This window comes from Anabrus simplex, chromosome 5 (assembly GCF_040414725.1).
Source record: "Anabrus simplex isolate iqAnaSimp1 chromosome 5, ASM4041472v1, whole genome shotgun sequence".
NCBI classification, from domain to species: domain Eukaryota; kingdom Metazoa; phylum Arthropoda; class Insecta; order Orthoptera; family Tettigoniidae; genus Anabrus; species Anabrus simplex.
Window position 1 is genome coordinate 325,626,313 of NC_090269.1, and position 19,093 is coordinate 325,645,405.

Genomic DNA, 19,093 nt, shown 5'->3' on the forward strand with positions numbered 1-19,093 from the left:
GTATACCGTTTTAAGTGGAACAACTGCAACTCTTCTTACATTAGTCAAACTGGTCATAACTTCAAAATCCGATATTTTGAACACGTTAATGCAATAATATACAACAGATTTTCGGCAGTGGGGCAACATATACATGACACAAAACATATTTTCACTACAATAGACCAGGATATTGAAATTCTCAGCACTTTAACTAAAGGCCCTCTCCTATACATCAATGAAAACTGTTTTATACACCTTGACTAGTTTTTCAATCCGAACCTTAACCTGAATGATATTTCTGAGAAGCCCAATGCCCTTTTTTGATTTTCTCATCTCCATTTTAAATAACATCAAGTAAACAAGCAAGCGATCAATCTTTCACAATTTACACAATTACCCCCCCCCCCCTATTTTTTCCTTTCCCTCCCACCCTTTAATAAGCGTTCATTATTCCCCACCCTTTTCTCTATTTATAATCTTCCATTCATTTATCAATTGCCACGGCAAGCTTTTTCGAGTTGAGCCTCACATTGTAATTTCTTTTAAAATTTCTTCCCCTTTTTTATATATTTTTTATTTAGTTTTATTCTTTTTAAAGATTTAAATTAATTTTTAACATTTATATATCCACTTCGAATTGTCAAAATTAAGTACTACACAGTTTTCCTAAGACTTCAATTACGTCACATTTTACTCTTCGGCCGGAGAAACAAATGCCTACAAGACCTGCCTAAACTATACATAACTGCATACCACAAGTTCAATTTCATAACGAGTTATCCTTCAAGTTTTCACATTAGAACAAGTCCTTTAACTTGTTATCGATTTCAAATACAACATCTTCATACGTCTTCTTATGTGAATGCGGCATAACAGGACTGTACTGGACCTGCTTATGAACTTCAACTGGATTTGTTTCGGCACGAAATAGTGGTGTTCTTTTTACTCTTTTGACTGTGATCACTGTGTTATGAATATCAACTGGAATTGCTTTGTCACGAAATAGTGTTAATTTTTTGTCTGTGATCATTGTGTTAGTTGTTTTTAGATCTTTATGACTTAATTTTTGCACTGCTTTGCTAACTGGCTGATGATGACACTTCAAATGTGTTGAAACCGGTCCCAAATAAACAGGTTGTAACTTCTATTTGGTTCAACTTAACAACGGAGTATTGAAAGGTGGATCCTTATTTCTATTTAATATTGTATAGTAAACAGATTGACAAAGACCGAAGATTTCTGTTTCCATTTTGTGAAAACCTTGCAGTATGCTAAAAGGGCCTCAGTCCACAGCATTTACACCTACATTGCAAAGTAACTAAGCATAAAAGATTGTTAAAATAGTAAAAATGGGTACCATTTAGGTATGTACTACATTCCAGTAGAGTTAATTAGTTTTTAAAAAAACAGGGTCGCTGAGAGACAGTTAAAAAAAAAAAATCAAAATTGGGTTGCTTGGACTGAGGCCCTTTTAGCCTGTGCCAATTCAAATACACACGATGGGAAAGGAAGATTGCGGCAATTCACTCTGACTACTCGACTCTCATAACAAGAACAAAAAACGTAACAAAACAAATACAGTAAATGTGATGAATCAGCGACAGTAACTTTAACAACTCCAACAACAAACGCAAATGTAAAATAATAACCGTGAAATAACGAACTCAGGCAAGACAAACACTGAATCACTTGATAACGTCTCCTTCTTGTGGTTTATGCTTTACTTAGCAATAAAGCAAACATCTGATATCTCCTTCTTCTTCATCTTCTCCTTTGCAGTTTTGTTAATTCAACTCGTCGGATATCTTCTTCTTCTTGAAATATGAATGGGCACTATAACGTTGTCGGATTTGAAAATCAGGTTAGGACGTCGCGGAAAACATCTACCAATTGAGCTATGGTGGCCTAGGCCATCTTTGTTCTGTTGGAAAGGATCTGAGCTACAGGTCTGGTACTACTACCATCACACTGTAGAGTGCGTTTAAGTTGCCCGTTGAGGGCCAAGTCAATGAATATTGAATATTCACGACCGCATTGTAATCGAAACCGACGCGAAATCGGGAGGTTGTGGGTTCGGATCCCACTGGTGTCTGGTTGGCCATTTTTGTTCTGTACTTAACATCTCTTCAACACGTACTAAATGTACGTAACACGACCTAATAGGTTGAAAGTCGGTTTCGATTACAATGCGGTCGTGAATATTCAATATTCATTAATCTTAAATGACATTCATAACTTTCAAGATAAGTTCCTTTTCGCTACAATTGAATAAATACATAATCTAATGTGCCAATAAGGTGAAAAATTCATTTCTGCAGTAGAATAAAATCCGAAACTGCCCGAACTGTAAGTATTCAACTCCATAATCATTTTTATCATCTCCTGTAAAATCCATTTTTTCCCCCGCTTACGATACTTTGCCTTACTAGGGACGATATATGATATAGATGTTGATTCCCATAGGGAATCTGAAATATTTGTTCCGAATGAGTAAATTTATAATACCAATATAAATGATCCGTTATTGGACATTATAAATTTTCCAGCTAACTCATTCCTGTTTGCCAGCATTTCGCCCCCGTGTGCTAGGCTGGGCTCATCAGTTGGTACCTTGCACACCTACCAAGACGCTGGGTAGTGCATACCGTGGAGGCCACTGCGCAGGGTAATTGTAGCCACCGGCAGGGAATCAACATCTATATCATCTGATGGCCAAGCAGGCATCAGTTTTTGATAAGAAGACAAAGTCTCTCATAGTGCATTGGCACTGCCGGTGGCTACAATTAGCCTACGCAGTGGCCTCCACGGTATGCACTACCCAGCGTCTTGGTAGGTGTGCTAAGTACCAACTGATGAACCCAGCCTAGCACACGGGGGCGAAACACTGGCAAACAGGAATGAGTTAGCTGGAAAATTTATAATGTCCAATAACGGACCATTTATATTGGTATTATTAGGAATGATATAGATAATCTGTTCATAACTGCTACCTTTGCAAATTGAAATTCCCTGTGGCACATATAGCCCACTTTAGGTTTGAGCTTGCCGAGACAACTACTGATGGCCTAGAAATTTCGCAGTACCACAAGGTTAGTGTGACGACATTCTCAGTCATAATGCTTGGCTAATTAAATGGGTCCACTGCCTGTCATATCAGAGAGCTCCTCAGTTGGTCTCATGAAGCTGAATGAACCCTGTTCCAGCCCTTGGTGCATAATTAAAATCTGCAAAGTAGCTGGGAATTGAATCCGGGGACTCCCAGTAAATATACATTTTCATTTACGCTAAACTATATATGTGAACGCCAAGAAAATTATCCTTAAGCAAATATTCCAACACAAAAGTTAAGCCTTTTTCCTATATTCTCAGGGATATAAACTGAATTGTGCTAAGACTGCACATTGAAGTTTACTGAACCATATGATGGAACTGAAAGTTACATGTTTTTGAAATTCCAAGCTGAATACTCTCAGCATAATTGCAACAAAAATGTCAGCATCAGCATAGGATGGATTTTGTAGTTCTAAATTTTTGCACTTCAATCCAACTGGAAATGAAATAGAGGATATGATTCACTCCGCCCACAACTGTTCCATTGCCGGCACTAAAAGTATGTGAAGAAAACAACGTCAAATAGTTAGTTGCAAATGGAGGATTGTGGAGGCTTCCAGACTAAACACTGAATGGTAAAACAGATCGAGCATCATTCTAGTATTACACTGAATTTGACGAGAACCTTATTACTACATAAGCCACGACTCTCTCCAAAATAATTAAAGAAGTGCAAGCAGATCATGGTGATTACGATAATAAGAAAGTTCCCGACAGGCTGATGTAAAATCCTATGGATTTTAACCCTAGAACTCCTGCAGGTTTGTATGTCAAATGCTGCAGTTATTTTCCTCAGTATACAACATGAAAATGAAATCAAGCCTGTAAACTGATATTAATCCCAATAAATCCATATTATACACCAACAGAATGCTGAAAGAATGGTCTACATGAAGATGACAGAAATAATTTTAGAAATCGTCACCATTTCTAGCTATAAAAAAACAAAATTAAATTTTTTTGGATCAAACTGAATGGTTGAAATATTTTGCACTAAGAAAATAATTTCTGATAGATAATTTATTCCTGAAACATGTTATTATGAAACACAGAAGTGTGTTTTTACATATTTCCCCACAATTCTTCAATTTTCGTTTCAAATGCTAAGTAAAACACAATATTTTTCTCAAAACAGATTTTGAGTTCTTTTCACGAGTTTCGAACCTACAGCTTAAATTAGTTTTCTTACCTCCGTTTCATTTTTCCTTGTGTTCTGATCGATGTAATTTATAACAATTTACACAAATACCGACAGTTCACACTTATCCCTTCACTGGTTTCTTCAAATATTGACGTAATGCCTATAATAATGAAAACTGCCCTGACTTGAACATCATTCCGGTTAGCGGAATTTCCTCTTACTTCCGAGGCACCTTGTACTTCGCTGTCGCTTTTACTACTTTCAGGAATATTTTCCTCATCGGAATTAACACAATAATCACTGTCACCATCAGCACTGTCACTAAGATCTTCAATTGTTCGATTTCAGAATCGCCAACAAAGCAGGCTGCCATCTTGATTCTAAGAACATATGAAAGTACTTTCACTTCTACAGTTAAATAAACTTCTCCAGACTGCTGCTTGTTTTTCAAGGACCTTCAAAAATGCAGATAAAAGTATCAGTATTCAGCTAGTATCTATATTACTGCCATCTGGTGTCTAGTTATAATTGTACGGTGGAAAAAACACCGTCTGTCAGAAAGATGATCACACTAGACGAAACAGTGCACCGTCTTCCAGAAAGACTGTCTGCAGTTCTAGGGTTAAAGGTGTCACCATGTCCCATAAACACAAACATTGCAATGATTGCAGCCAAGAAACAACAGAGCTTTGACTTAGAAAATGGTGACACTTTCCTGCATACATTTCCTTAGCATTTAATGTATCTGATGTATTCTGTAATATGATAAGTAGTTAATTAAATAAGTAAATAAGTAAGAAAACATGAATACAAAACTTACCAGTGCAGCCTGATGGCTTGTAGCATCAGGAAGAAATTGACCAAATTCTGCTAGCAAATCTTCCTGATGTTCAAATAATTTGGCTACCTGCGCATATACTTCAGCCTCTGTCAGGTGCTTCCCAGCAGGTAGATGACCTTCCTTGAGATTACGTTGCTCCTTTTGATACGTGTGCAAGATCTCTAAGAACCGCTTGTATTTGTCTGGTTGTCCCTGGAATCGGTTCTAAAGCAAAAATTTACAAATTAGATAATATAAAATGTATACAATTAGAGTAGATGCCAGACATATCATGGCTGAAGGAGTATACTTCACCCTGCACTATATCGAAACACGACCTGCAATCACAAATGACAGGCGAAAGGACAAGAAAACATACAATACATACAAATTACAGCACCAAATATAAAAGAAAAAACAAAACAAAACTAACCAGCTATATACTTTACACTAATGGAACATAACTAGGTACAGATTAATTACACAACTTATAGTACGGTTTCTATGAGTTTCGACTTGACACTTCACCGGAAGTCAGACACTGGTGTCAAATTGTTACGAGTACTAACAGCTGATTCACGACACACAACATGAACGGAAATGTATGTACTCCAGTATAGGCCCAGAACCAATTATTCTTTGTAGCGACATGCATAACTCACATAAGACTAACAATAACACATGGCATATTTAGGATAAGGATATAAGAAGGAAAAAAACCAGATCAATGCTTCAACAGATAAAAAGTGAGAAAATGAAATGAAATTTCTACTAACCTCTAGAAGAGCTTGCACTGTTAATCTGTTCAATTTCCCCTAAGGAAGGACAAATCCTGCAAAGGGAATACACCACTCATTTCAAAGTCACTATCGGCATTATCATTGTCTGTTGAGGTTTCACTCTCGCTTGATCCTGAGCTAATAATATCTTCAACATAATCGTCTGTGATACTTTTCCTCCCCCAAGCTTCACTTTTCTCGGATTGTCTCTCATAACCTCGCTCCAGTATTCCGTACCTACACAGACCTCGCCTTTCCAAAGAAGTCTCTCAACTTCCGAAACTGTAAAGAGTCTGTTATTCACAGCTTTGTAGTCCTTCACTTGGGCCCAAATTAGTTTCATGGCATTAAAACGGCAATGGTATGGTGGAAGGCGAAGAAATTTATGCCCATGCCTCCTTGCTATTTCATCCACCACATAAACTGGGCACTAGCGCTTGTTTTGTTTCACAAGATGAATGACATCACTCCTTCCTCATGCCATCGTGAACCGAAATAGTGCGCTCCTTCAACCAGTCAAATTATTTCTAGCCACCTAGAATGACAGAGTGAACTGACATTGACCACGAAAAGAACTGAGCACTATACGAGGATGGTTTGAAAAGTTCTCGGAATCACCGCTAGATGTCAGTGCTAGAGCAACGAGGTTCCCACGCAATAATCACACATCCTTTGTGAGTGAACACGTGGCACATCAGTGCTCTAGCTGCAGGAGTGTGGTAGTGACGACTCTTTGTTGTTGCTCCCGCGTAGTGATTTGTGACAATGGAAAAAACTGAGATTCGAGCAGTGATTAAATACTTTGTAAAGAAAGGTATGAAAGCAAAGGAAATTCACGCCGACTTTCAGAACACACTGGGGGACTCTGCTCCTTCATTTTCAACTGCTGCCAAGTGGACCAGCGAGTTTAAATTTGGTCGGGGGAGCTTGGATGATGATCCGCATAGTGGACAACCAAAAAGTGTTACGACCCCAGAATTTATCGCAAAACTGCATAAAATGGTCATGGAGGATCGTCGACTGAAAGTGCGGGAGATTGCTGAAGCTGTAGGGAAGTCTTCTGAACAGGTATATTATATTTTAACCGAAGAATTGGGTACGATTGGACAATAAACGCACCAGATTGAAAATGTCCGAACAAAGTCTGGCCCGTTTTCAGTGCAACCAACAAGATTTTTTGCACCGGTTTGTGACTACAGATGAAACTTGGGTCCACTACTATACCCCAGAGACAAAACAGCAGCCAAAGCAGTGGAAACATGCTGATTCACCACCACCAAAGAAAGCAAAGGCAGTGCGTTCGGCCGGAAAGGTCATGGCCTCAGTTTTCTGGGATGCAAAAGGCATTCTGCTGATAGATTATCTTCCTACTGGCCAAACAATTACGGGGCAATACTATGCAAACCTCCTAGCCCAACTACAGGAAAAGATACGCGAAACAAGGCCTGGTTTGGCAAGGAAAAAGGTCATCTTTCATCAGGACAACGATCCGCCGCACACAAGTGTTATTGCCATGGCAAAACTTCATGAACTGGGGTACGAATTGTTGCCACATCCACCTTATTCACCTGATTTGGCACCATCAGACTTTCATCTATTCCCCAAGCTGAAAATTTTCCTCGGTGTACGGAGATTTTCTACAAGGGAAGAACTGACAGTTGAATTGGAGAGGTATTTTGCAGGCCTAGAGGAATCTCATTTTCGAGATGGGATCAAGGCATTGGATCAAGGCATTGGACCAAATGCATTAGTCTACAGGAAGACTATGTTGAAAAATAAAAGCAGTTCCACCGAGGTAAGATACCTAATTCTAGTACATTCCGAGAACTTTACAAACCACCTACGTACAACACACAGCTGATAGCACTTTGTTATAGTAAACAAAGGATAGACAACACTGATAACCGGAACTAGTCTAACACACTCCATCGGAGCAATCGGCTGCCTAAGGTTAGGCGGTTAATTAATTTTCTCAGCCTCCGCCAAAAGGCAGCGCCCAAATTTCAAATCAAAACTCATAAAAACTGAAGTATCGCATAGACCCAAGTTGTCAACTGCCTTAATGTCTGCAACTGTTGTTTGGCAGATTTAAGTAAAGAGTTTCTTTTCCTCATATTATCCTGTTACTTGTGGAGCAAAATAGGTTGTACATGATTTCATTCACTATTACCACCATTGGTAACCTCTGCATTTTCTTTCAAGTTGTTGAGTCATCAATGCAGAGCACTATGTGTGTGGACCCTGTCACTATTGCGGTATTTGGCAACAGAACTATTTCTTCAAGGCAGCATTTCTGAATGGAAGCCACATTAATACATGTGTGGTATGATGAAATATGTGTTTGGGAGAGGATTAGGGGAAGGAAAGAGATACTGTGTATAGAAAATATGCATGATCCAAATCATACTTTGTGTGAACAGAATTGTACCACCAGCAGTACATCTATCAAAAACAGACTCCTATATTTTGTACAATTTTATTATAAGAGTTTATTTAAATACTAATAATAATGTGTGCCATTGTCTAAGGTGGCTACTTCATTGTTATTGTAAAATAATGTTAGTTAATACAGTAAAATACTGTATAACAAAATTTTGAGGACCTCAGAATTTAGTTTGTTAGTGAAACCTTGTTATACTGAAATAAAACTGTACCAGGAGGTACACCTCTACACCGCACATTTAAATCTTGCACCTAAAAGAACTTCTCTACAGGAGAAACCCTGAACTTGAAACTAGACCTATTTAACCTTTACTCAGAAGAGTAACTACCGTAATTTTGTTATTGTGAAGTTTCCAGTACTGTGTGAATTTCAACTTGTTTTCGTTTTCCGTTCATCGAGAAGTTTGAACACTCTCATAGATGTTATGGCTAGAAAACTATAATCATGCACCCTGGTGTGAAGTGAAAGAACATTTTTGAAGAAGTTTTGTATTCGTAAGTTGTTATTTTTTTTTTACTAAATTATGTTCATTTTTGGGTTGGCAATATTGATCTTTCTTTCCGCCAGTTTTGAATTTAGCCAATCACAAATTTCTGTAATTAATTTTCAGCGTATCACAGGCTGCTTCTTCAATTTTGTGTGTAACTTCTATATCCACCAATAAAACCCTGTGTGTGTGTCTTGATTATTCATGAAAGGTCTCGAACCTTCCACAAGGGTTTATAAACTGCGGATTTTCACGTCTCTTGGCCATTTGATCAACATCCAAGTGTGTGTGTGTGTGTCAAGCAGGAGGCGGGAGGCGCCTCTTTCATCAGGCAGCAGTTCTTCAGCAAGGTAATGGCCAGTTAATATCTTTATTTGTTGCTAGCTCCGCAGTTTAACCTGAGGGAAAGGTCCGAAACTTTAACCATGTAACCTACTTTTCTACAAATGTAATTTTCTGTCAGCTTATGTAAAAACTTCATAAAATCTTTAACTGCTAATCGAGGATAGAGAGTGATAAACCCTCTCGAGCTCCACTTCATTTTGGTTTGAGGTGATTACATTTTGTAACTGGTTTTCTTCCTTTCGGTTATGTCTTAAATTTCGTTCTTATACGAGTCACCTCCATAGTTTGGGAACAGCCCTTGTTTCATCGGCCTAGTGCCTTTTAGGTTTTAAGAATGCATACTCAGGAGTGCAAGTTCACGCCTCCGTTCAATTTGTGTTTTGGGCAATTTACTTAACCTGTTCTTCTCCGCTACAGCCCAATAGCTTGGGTACTAGATACCCCTGTTTCAATTTGGAAGTTGTGCCTTGATCGCAAATGATTGTAATTTTCTGATATCGCCTTGAATAGGCTGGGAAAAGGGAAAGCACGTTAGCTTTTTTTTTTTTTTTTTTTTTAAGGTACTGCTAAAGTGTCTCTAGAAGGCTTTATATTGTAAATTACAGAGCAAGTGCTCCAGGTAGTAGGGGATTTCTGCCCCTTTTGTAAATTTATGCTCTTCGGTAAAGTTGGAGCTGGAAGCTCAGAAATTGTAAAACTAGGGGCTTATAGCCCAAGTGTGTTAAAGTGTTGAACTCTTGAATTTTTTCTAAGTCTTGATTCTAAATTGCTATGTCATCGTTATCTCACTAAGTGAAAAGTTGTTAAAGTTTTGTTGCTGATTGTTGAAATTTAAAAAAATATAACCTTTGTTAAAGTTTTAAATCAACTTTGATTTTGTAGTTAGACCCATTCACCCCGGCACCTTCTTTCACCTCTGCTGGTCCACGGGTAACCCCGTAAAAAAAAACCGATTGTTAAGAACATGCCCCTTGCTAAACCTGATGAAAATATATGTTATTTCAACATGAATTTACACATAATAAACCTTAATAATGTATTTATTAAATGAGAGAAAAATTAGGATACATATAAATACATGAAGTACCGGGCGAGTTGGCCGTGCGCGTAGAGGCGTGCGGCTGTGAGCTTGCATCCGGGAGATAGTAGGTTCGAATCCCACTATCGGCAGCCCTGAAGATGGTTTTCCGTGGTTTCCCATTTTCACACCAGGCAAATGCTGGGGCTGTACCTTAATTAAGGCCACGGCCGCTTCCTTCCAACTCCTAGGCCTTTTCTATCCTGTCGTCGCCATAAGACCTATCTGTGTCGGTGCGACATAAAGCCACTAGCAAAAAAAAAATAAATACATGAAGTAATGATATACAGTGACTCAAGTGCGATAAAAGGTATAACGTGAAACAATATTCTCTCACCCATGGGTAACTAATGTAAATATGAGCTTGAATTATTATAATAATAATTATTATTATTATTTTACGATCGTTATTATTATTACTTGTATGTATAGCTGTGAAGTGTACATCTATTTATTATTATTATTATTATTATTATTATTATTTACGTGGTCGAATGATCGTATTGTATGTGAGGTTGTGTGTTGTACATACACATTCATATCAATGTAAATACCTGTAAATTAATATTATAATTTATTCTTACCTGTATTGTAATCCGTAATTGTAAAACACACTGTAGCCTTCAGAATGGTATAGGTAGACAAGAATGATTAAGAAGATTCTGTACACTATTTCTATGTATTGGCCGCTCTGGAATATTAAAAAAGGTAGGGTCTTTTTTGTAACGTAACTTTCTAGAGCCTGGCCAGGCACCTATATAAAGATGCGCTCTTGACGATGAAGTTAGTTACTGTTGAGTTATTGAGAGTTGCAGTTAGTTGTAGTTTAGAAGTGTTTGGAAGTGTGTAACAAGGTTATACTTGGGGCACGTGGACTACATGCTTTAACTGTTTTATTTGTGCTTCAGTGCTGTCATCTCGATGTGCAGTGATTGGCAGTTATCTTTAAATGGCGGTTTGTGATGTGAATGTTATGGTTTTGACAACAGTGATTAAGGTTATGTGTGTGATTTGTAAATATGTGTAAATAAAATAATTCTGCTTCCCCAGTATGGTACAAGTCAAGTCATGCCAAGAAGGTAGATGTTGCTCTAAACGATACCTGTCGCATGATTACCGGCTGTCTAAAACCTACCCCGTTGAACAAATTGTATAGTCTTGCTGGTATCGCCCCTCCTGATATCCGTCGAGAGGTTGCAGCAAAATAACGAGAGGAAGAAGGCGGAAACATCTGAAGCTCACCCTCTGTATGGATACAGGCCAATTACTCCAAGACTCACATCAAGGAAAAGTTTCCTCAGAACAACAGAGGCTCTTAATGGGACACCTCAGCAATCCCGAATTGATATGTGGCGCGCAAGCCGCACTCGCTCCGAAGAATGGTTGACACCAAGTGAAGAATTACCACCTGGTCACTTGGAGAAATGGAGTACTTGGAGATCACTGAACAGATTACGGGCAGGCGTGACAAGATGTAAAAGCAACCTGCAGAAGTGGGGTTTTAACATCGAGTGTGTGAGTGTGGTGCAATCCAAACGACGTCTCCTTTGTTGCAGTGTAGTAAGTGCCCTAAAACATGCATAGTACAAGATCTACTTCAGGCAACAGAAAATGCACTGGAATGTCGCTAATTTCTGGGCAAAAGTAGTGTAGACTTTTTCTTATAAGTGTGACTTTGTATATAATGTATATAATTCAGTAAGAGTATATATGTATTTATAGTATTAATGCTTCTGATACAAATAAAAAAATAAAAAAAATAAAAAAAATAATTGTACCAACTGACAGCGTCTCGTGTGCGTCTTTGTGGATACGTTAACTGGCAACCGTGACAAGACTATATTGAATCTATTGTACTCGAAAATGACTGAAAGTGATCTTAAATATCTGCATGACTGCTAAACTCAATGGATACAATAGTCCTTTCATTGAAGGCATTATCAATAAATACAAACCGAAAGTTTCTTTATTTTTCTACCGATAACTCTATATTTATAAGGTCACTAACGTTTTTAAAAAGCATGATGTTAAAATCTCCTTCAGAACCAAGAATAATAACGCTACAGTCTTACACAACTCATCATCTGTTAATAGAACTGATTGCTTTTCAAAATCCAGTAAAATGCAACAGCTGCAATTTTTCTTATATTGGACAAAAAGGAAGAAGTTTTAAAATACGATATTTGAAACTTGTCAATGCCCTAAAATACAATAAAATTTTCAGCAGCTGGTCAACACATGAATGATTATAACCATAAATTTACAGACATTAAACATGATATGGTAATTCTCAAAATTATGAATAAAGGACCCTCCTTAACATAACAGAATTGCTTTATACATATAGACCAATATTTTAATCCAAACTTCAATCTTAATGACATTTCCGAAAAACCGAACATTCTTTTTGACCTGCTCATTCAGCTTTTCAGACAATAAAAATCAAATATTAAAGGTCCGATTTTTCACTCTATTTATAGTACTTTCCTTAAACAATCTTCCATATTCCCACATTCCTCAGACCTGTTTTAATAACCTCTCCCCCCTCCTCCCCCTTTTTATCCTTCAGTTTTTCTTTTTTCCCTTCACGTCCTCAAGATTTCCTTTGAACCTCACCTACTCCCATTTCTCTCTTCAGTTTATTACAACACGTATTAATTCCCTTATGACATATTTTATTTAAATATTTTCTTCCCCTAACCCTATGGCACTATAGCCCTTGAAGGGCCTTGGCCTACCAAGCGATATTTTCTTCCACCAGACCAAATTTCTTTCTTTCCTTGCTGACATTTATTCAGAGTCAAATGTATGGTCCGCACTGAACTGCGAATTTCTACCCACCTTTATTTAACCCCATATATGTTCATCCTCCTCGCGTAACATCCATTGTCCTTCAAGATTCCAGAAACGGAAGAACTTTCTTCTAGCATCTTACTTCGCATCGACATTTATATGAAGTTTATAAACATTGGTTACTGTAATTTCAATTAATCTCTGAATGAACAGCAGCATCGCTTGGAAACCAACCTTTATCGATTTCCAGGACGAACAACTTAAGGATTACTTTTACAACTGGTTACTTTTATGCAGTGCACTGGACCTTTTAATGGATCTCTATTTTTTAACATAATGTAGCGCATCTCTGGATTCTTAAGCCTCCATGCGCAACAATTACCTTCCTTCAAGTTCCAAAAAACTGAAGAGCCTTTCCGGCATCCATGTGTTTTTACATCTATGAATATCTTAAAAAACGATGTAACTTCGTCTCAGTTCTTCGAATATAAAGCAGCACATTTAAGAAGCCAGCATATGTTGAATTCCTTGGCCCACAACTGAAAAATTTCCACCCCTAACAACTTTTTAAATGCTATACGGCGCACTCGACTTTATCCGTAAATAAACAATGTAACTTCGGCTCAGTGGCTCTTCAACTGGATACCAGCATCTTATAGGAGCCAGTATAGCCTATTCTAATCTCCTTTTCCAGCAACTCAATCATTTCTATCTATAACATCTTTCTATTGTGCAGTGGACTTTATAGAGTTAATTTTTAACATAGTTCTGCACAATATCTCACATGGTATGTACTTTTACAAGACCTTATGTGTCTTTATACTGTTTAATTTCTTTGCTATTTGTGTTTTAATTTTGCTGTAGGCTGACGATGACCTAGTACTAGGTCGAAACTAGTCCCGAATCATTTATGTAATTTAAACTCCTTACATTTTGTATTAAAAAGGTTGACCCTAATAATACATTAATTTACTCTAGGCTAAGAACAACAAAGCCCAGTTTGAAGAACTTGAGAAGAATATTTGGGCCCAGTTGCAAAAACTCAAGGAGAAAATCGGGGCCCAGTTCAAGATCAGAGCGATGTCAGAAGAGGGAGCCGAATACCCTATCACTGGACAGGAGATGGAAGTACGACGCAGCCTGCAGTCATGTCCGACCTGTGAAGAAGCTATGGGAGAGTTCGGCGGGCAAGCCGAGGTCCACCAGCCGGGAGCCGACTGCCGAGAGCAGCTGCGGGAGGAAGCGCAGCGCACCGATGGAGCGCCGCGGGTGTTCAGCGCCGAGACCAAACAAGACAATGACGCGGCGGTGAATGGGCCGTACCAGCATGAAACCAAGAGTAAGCTCCATGGCATGGTGAACTATCCGGGAAGGATGTCCAGCGTGGAGGAGAACCATGGGGAAGCCCAGGAGTTGGAGGCAGCGATGGCACCGACACAGCCAGTGGGACCCCCTCTAGGTGAGGGAGAACCAATGGGATCCGAACCAACAACCACAAAACGAGGGTGCCACCTGACAGAACACCAAGGTACGAACGAGGGGAAAGCCAGCAGAGCTTCAAATGCCACGCGAGGACCTGCGAATCAACATCACCAGGAATGAAGACGCTGGACCCAGCGGACCCACCAAGGGAAGGTGGTGGTCGCAGATGGAACCGCCGGGCTGCAAACCATGGACTTCGACAGCGCCAACAGGAGAGCTGTGTGAATGAGGTAGCCTGTGTGTGTTGTTAAATAGTGAGGACAAAAGCAAAGTCGAAGAGTGTAACAGTGTGTGGAAATTGTTTCAAGTTATAGGGAGGATATTGACGCAAGTGCGATAACAAGTATAACTTGAAAACAATATTCTCTCACCCATGGGTAACTAACGTAAATATTGAGCTTGAATTATCATGGTTATTATAATTATTTTATGATCATTATTATTATTATTATTATTATTACCTGTATGTATAGCTGTGAAGTGTACATCCATTTATTATTATTATTATTATTATTATTATTTACGTGGTTGAATGATGGTATTGTATGTAAGGTTATGTGCTGTACATAGATATTTATATCAATGTGAATACCTGTAAATTAATATTATAATTTATTCTTACTTTATTGTAATCCGTAATTGTGAAACACACTGTAGCTTCCAGAATGGTATAGGTAGACAAGAATGATTGAGAAGATTCTGTACACTATTTCTATGTATTGGCCGCTCTGGAATATTCAAGAAGGTAGTTTTTTTTTGTAACGTAACTTTCTAGAGCCTGGCCAGGCACCTATATAAAGACGCACTCTTGACGATGAGCCTGGCCAGGCACCTATATAAAGACGCACTCTTGACGATGAAGTTAGTTACTGTTGAGTTATTGAGAGTTACAGTTAGTTGTGGTTTAGAAGTGTTTGGAAGTGTGTAACAAGGTTATACTTCGGGCACGTGGACTACATGCTTTCAAGCAGTCACCTGTTTTATTTGTGTTTCAGTGCTCTCATCTCGATGTGCAGCGATGGGCAGTTGTCTTTAAATGGCGGTTTGTGATGTGAATGTTTTGGTTTTGACAACAGTGATTAAGGTTGTGTGTGTGATTTGTAAATACATGTAAATAAAATAATTGTACCAACTGAGAGCATCTCGCGTGTCTTTGTGGATACGTCAACAGGTACTTGCAAGAAGTTCTTAGTATCTCAAATGTTACCCTGTACCGGTACATTATGTCCTCGACTTTATATTTTGAAGAAGTCGGTGATTTTATTCTGAACACTCCCAGACACAAACAAATATTCAAGGCAGTCAGCAACCACTGCACTTGAATTTACCCTGGCACATCACTTCGTGAAAGAAGAAAATCCTGAAAACTATGTGCCATGTTTTGTTGCCTCCACAAGAGTCAAACTCTTTTGAACACTGTGAGGACCATCTTCCTCCTCATCATTATCACATGGATTCCTATCAATTATTATTATCTATTGTTTTAGAAATCGGTACGTTGGAATACGTCTTATGTTACTTATATATTACTTTGTGTTACTTTCCTCTAAATCAAAATCCTTGGTTCTGTTGAAACAATCCATTATGTTGTTGAATACTGCTGTCGAAGTAAACTTAAAATGTTTCTTTAAATAAAAATCTGTATGAACTTTGCCATCATATGCAATAGATACTACTGCTGAAATTTACTATATAACTTATGGATGTGTTTATTTTATGAATTATGAATAGTGCAATTTTAGTGTATTCCTTTATGACATATATGATATAGCAGTACAGTAAAAATTTGTTAAGACGTTTCTACAGGGGACAACGAAAAAGAATGTGTTAAGCAAGAAAATGTACTACTGAATATACAAATTCAAACTATCCAACAGGGATATAGAAACACTAAAGACGACTTTTCCCGACATGAAGGCATTTTACGTTGTGCATCCGTAGGTATAGTTTAAACTATATATACCATATTTAAAGATGAGAGGAAAATATTTTAAAAGGTGTGAAAACATGAGAGAACAAATATGAAAACTTTTTTCTGTTAAGGCACATAAAATAACAAGTGCACCGAAAGTTGTGGAGAACACCAAACATATATATGAAAACATGTGCACGGGGGGTCAGTAAAAGTATGGAAGTATTACTGCAGATCACACTTCCGCCCAGTCCACTTTCTGACAGATTTTTAATTTTGTGTTCATTAATGAGGAATTTCACAACTTTGAAGAACTGCTGTCATACTTCTTCGCTATTTCTCTTTTCTTTCCTCCTTTTTCCACTTTCCGAAGTATTTTACATTTTTCTTTTAAAGGAAACTGCTTTCGCTTCTTTTGATCTATATTGCCGAAAGAGTTAACTGGCACACTAATACACATGTTGCTTCATGAACAAAAGATAAACAATGAACGCGTCATGAGACGTGAATAAACGAATTGCAGTTCTGAGTGTAGAGATGTGAAACCGTAACATTCATTGGTTGATTGTAAATATGGCGTTCCTACTCAGCCAATAGCGTTACTTCTTATGTATTGGTTACTTTGAAATCGATATCCAGCTAGACCAATCGCGTACATGCATGGAACATAGCTACCTGAACCGTATCCTGTAAACGGGAATACTGTAATCCAATCTGTGCAGCCCAATATTTAAAGATATTTTTATTAATAGAAAATTGGCTTTAATTTGCATTTTACAGTATGTACAAAAAATTACTCCTACATAATGACATTCAGTACTGGTACACCAAAACTGAATAAGATAATCTTCACATGCTGTTGAGTATGCAACCCACTCGTCAGAACTGTAACGTGTTTGCCTACCTTACCCTGATTTGTAATTGGGTAGTATCACCTGTGTTGTATAGTGTGTGCCGCCTGGTACTAGCTGTATAGAGATATGTTGTGCGAAATAAGCAGCGATTAAAACATGATGAATTTCAATTATATTTTGAAGGGGAAAGATGTTAAATATAAGCAAAAAGTCTTCGTTATACTGGAAGTTCGGAATTCTTTACAGTGAAATATTTTAACACGCATTAAATAGGAAAGGGGAAGGGACAAAAAAATATTTTCACTATTGTGAACATTTCGTTAAACTGGTGTTCGTTATAATGGCATCTTACTGTAGTACTGCAAATGAAGTGAGTGCACGATTTTTAATTCTTTTAATTTTTTTAAGTTTATTAACTTTACCATTGTGGTTTTATTTTACAATGGTGCGTGGTGACTAGAATCTCTGCTTCAATAAATACACCTTTGATAATTAAAAATCAGCCTTGTTGATACTTAAAGAGTTATTTAAATGATTATTTTTATCACTCCACACACCGTTCATGTTTCGAGGACTTTACTGTCCTCTTCCTCAGTAGGGGTTTTTTTTTTTTTTTTTTTTTTTCCAATAATCTCTTGAACCTCTTTACTTCATCAAACACCCAAGTTCCAAAAACCTCTTAATAGAAGCCTAATGTGTCATAATTAAAATATACTATAAATGTCATAAAAGAACACAAACTACCCTATTCTATTTACAATCTTGTCAAAACAAATCCTTGTCTATTACCTAAAAATATATCAATTTAATAAAAAATTAGCGCCATAAAAATTTTACTATAGTCTCCCAATTCAAAGATCACGCCAGTTAATTGTAGCTGGTTTTTTCACCTGTCCTCAAAAATCCCTACAGTTGTAGCTCTTCACTCCAACCTAAATGAAGACCCTGTGTTATCCATATATGAACATAATTGGCCTTGATCTCAGCATGGGGTAACATGCCTGTCAGTAGAACATCAATCAAGATCTGTATCTTTCTCTTCTATATGCAAATGGACAATGATTGCTTTTACACTCAAATCTGGAACTCTTGTCAGTTGTTCTATTTAAAATTTTGTTCCTTCACTTGCCCCTGACCTCCATTGGTTGTCAACAAAGATCATTTCAACCACAATACAGGCTACAACCTCAGTGAATCATGGCTACCTATTATCAGAACCATCAGGAAGTGATCCTTTACTGCTGCCATTCGTTGTCCCTAGCATAGGGCTAATATGGCATCCCTATTACATCATAGGACACAATTTTTAGTTCTTGTTTTCTCTTAGCAACCATTGATGTGTCGTGTTTCCGTTTTCTGTTTTCTCCTGATGAAGAACGGCAAGGCACCTTTCAAAAACGTACATTGAGTGTGTTTATACCGTTTATTTCACGGCATAATCCCAAAAATTTTACACAGGCTGTAAAAGTCAAAATGATAATATGACTAAATACTGTTTGGATACGTGGTCACGAGTGAAATATGTCGGTTGAAAGTAGAAATTGTAGAAAGTTAAAATTTACGGGCTGTAAGGATAGTCGTGAATGGCTCACACATTTCTGAACGAAGTAACTCGGTTTCCACAGGAAAACTAGTACTGCACAATGTCAACCAACCAATTATGAAGAAAATCTTGTGAATTTCCACAGAGTTACCTGTTTGTACCAGAGAAACTATATTTAATTTACAAATTCGTATTGCAGATTTGACTCTTACTGTCCTATAGCAAGTAGAAGAAAGATAAGAAGCCCACTGTAGCAAGTACACCTTATAGTGAGATGGTGATGACAGTTCCTTTTATACTACTCGAAAATGCATATATTACAC

The 19,093-nt window shown here is 37.7% G+C and overlaps 1 protein-coding gene across 1 annotated transcript in view; it reads right to left on the reverse strand.

The window, feature by feature from the left end:
• Positions 1 to 19,093, reverse strand: part of Sin3A (SIN3 transcription regulator family member A) — a 528,152-nt gene that overhangs the window by 304,970 nt on the left and 204,089 nt on the right. Inside the window, exon 9 of the mRNA XM_068227644.1 lies at positions 5,055 to 5,279. Within this exon, the coding sequence (XP_068083745.1) occupies positions 5,055 to 5,279 (225 nt within the window). The remainder of the gene's footprint in view (positions 1 to 5,054; positions 5,280 to 19,093) is intronic.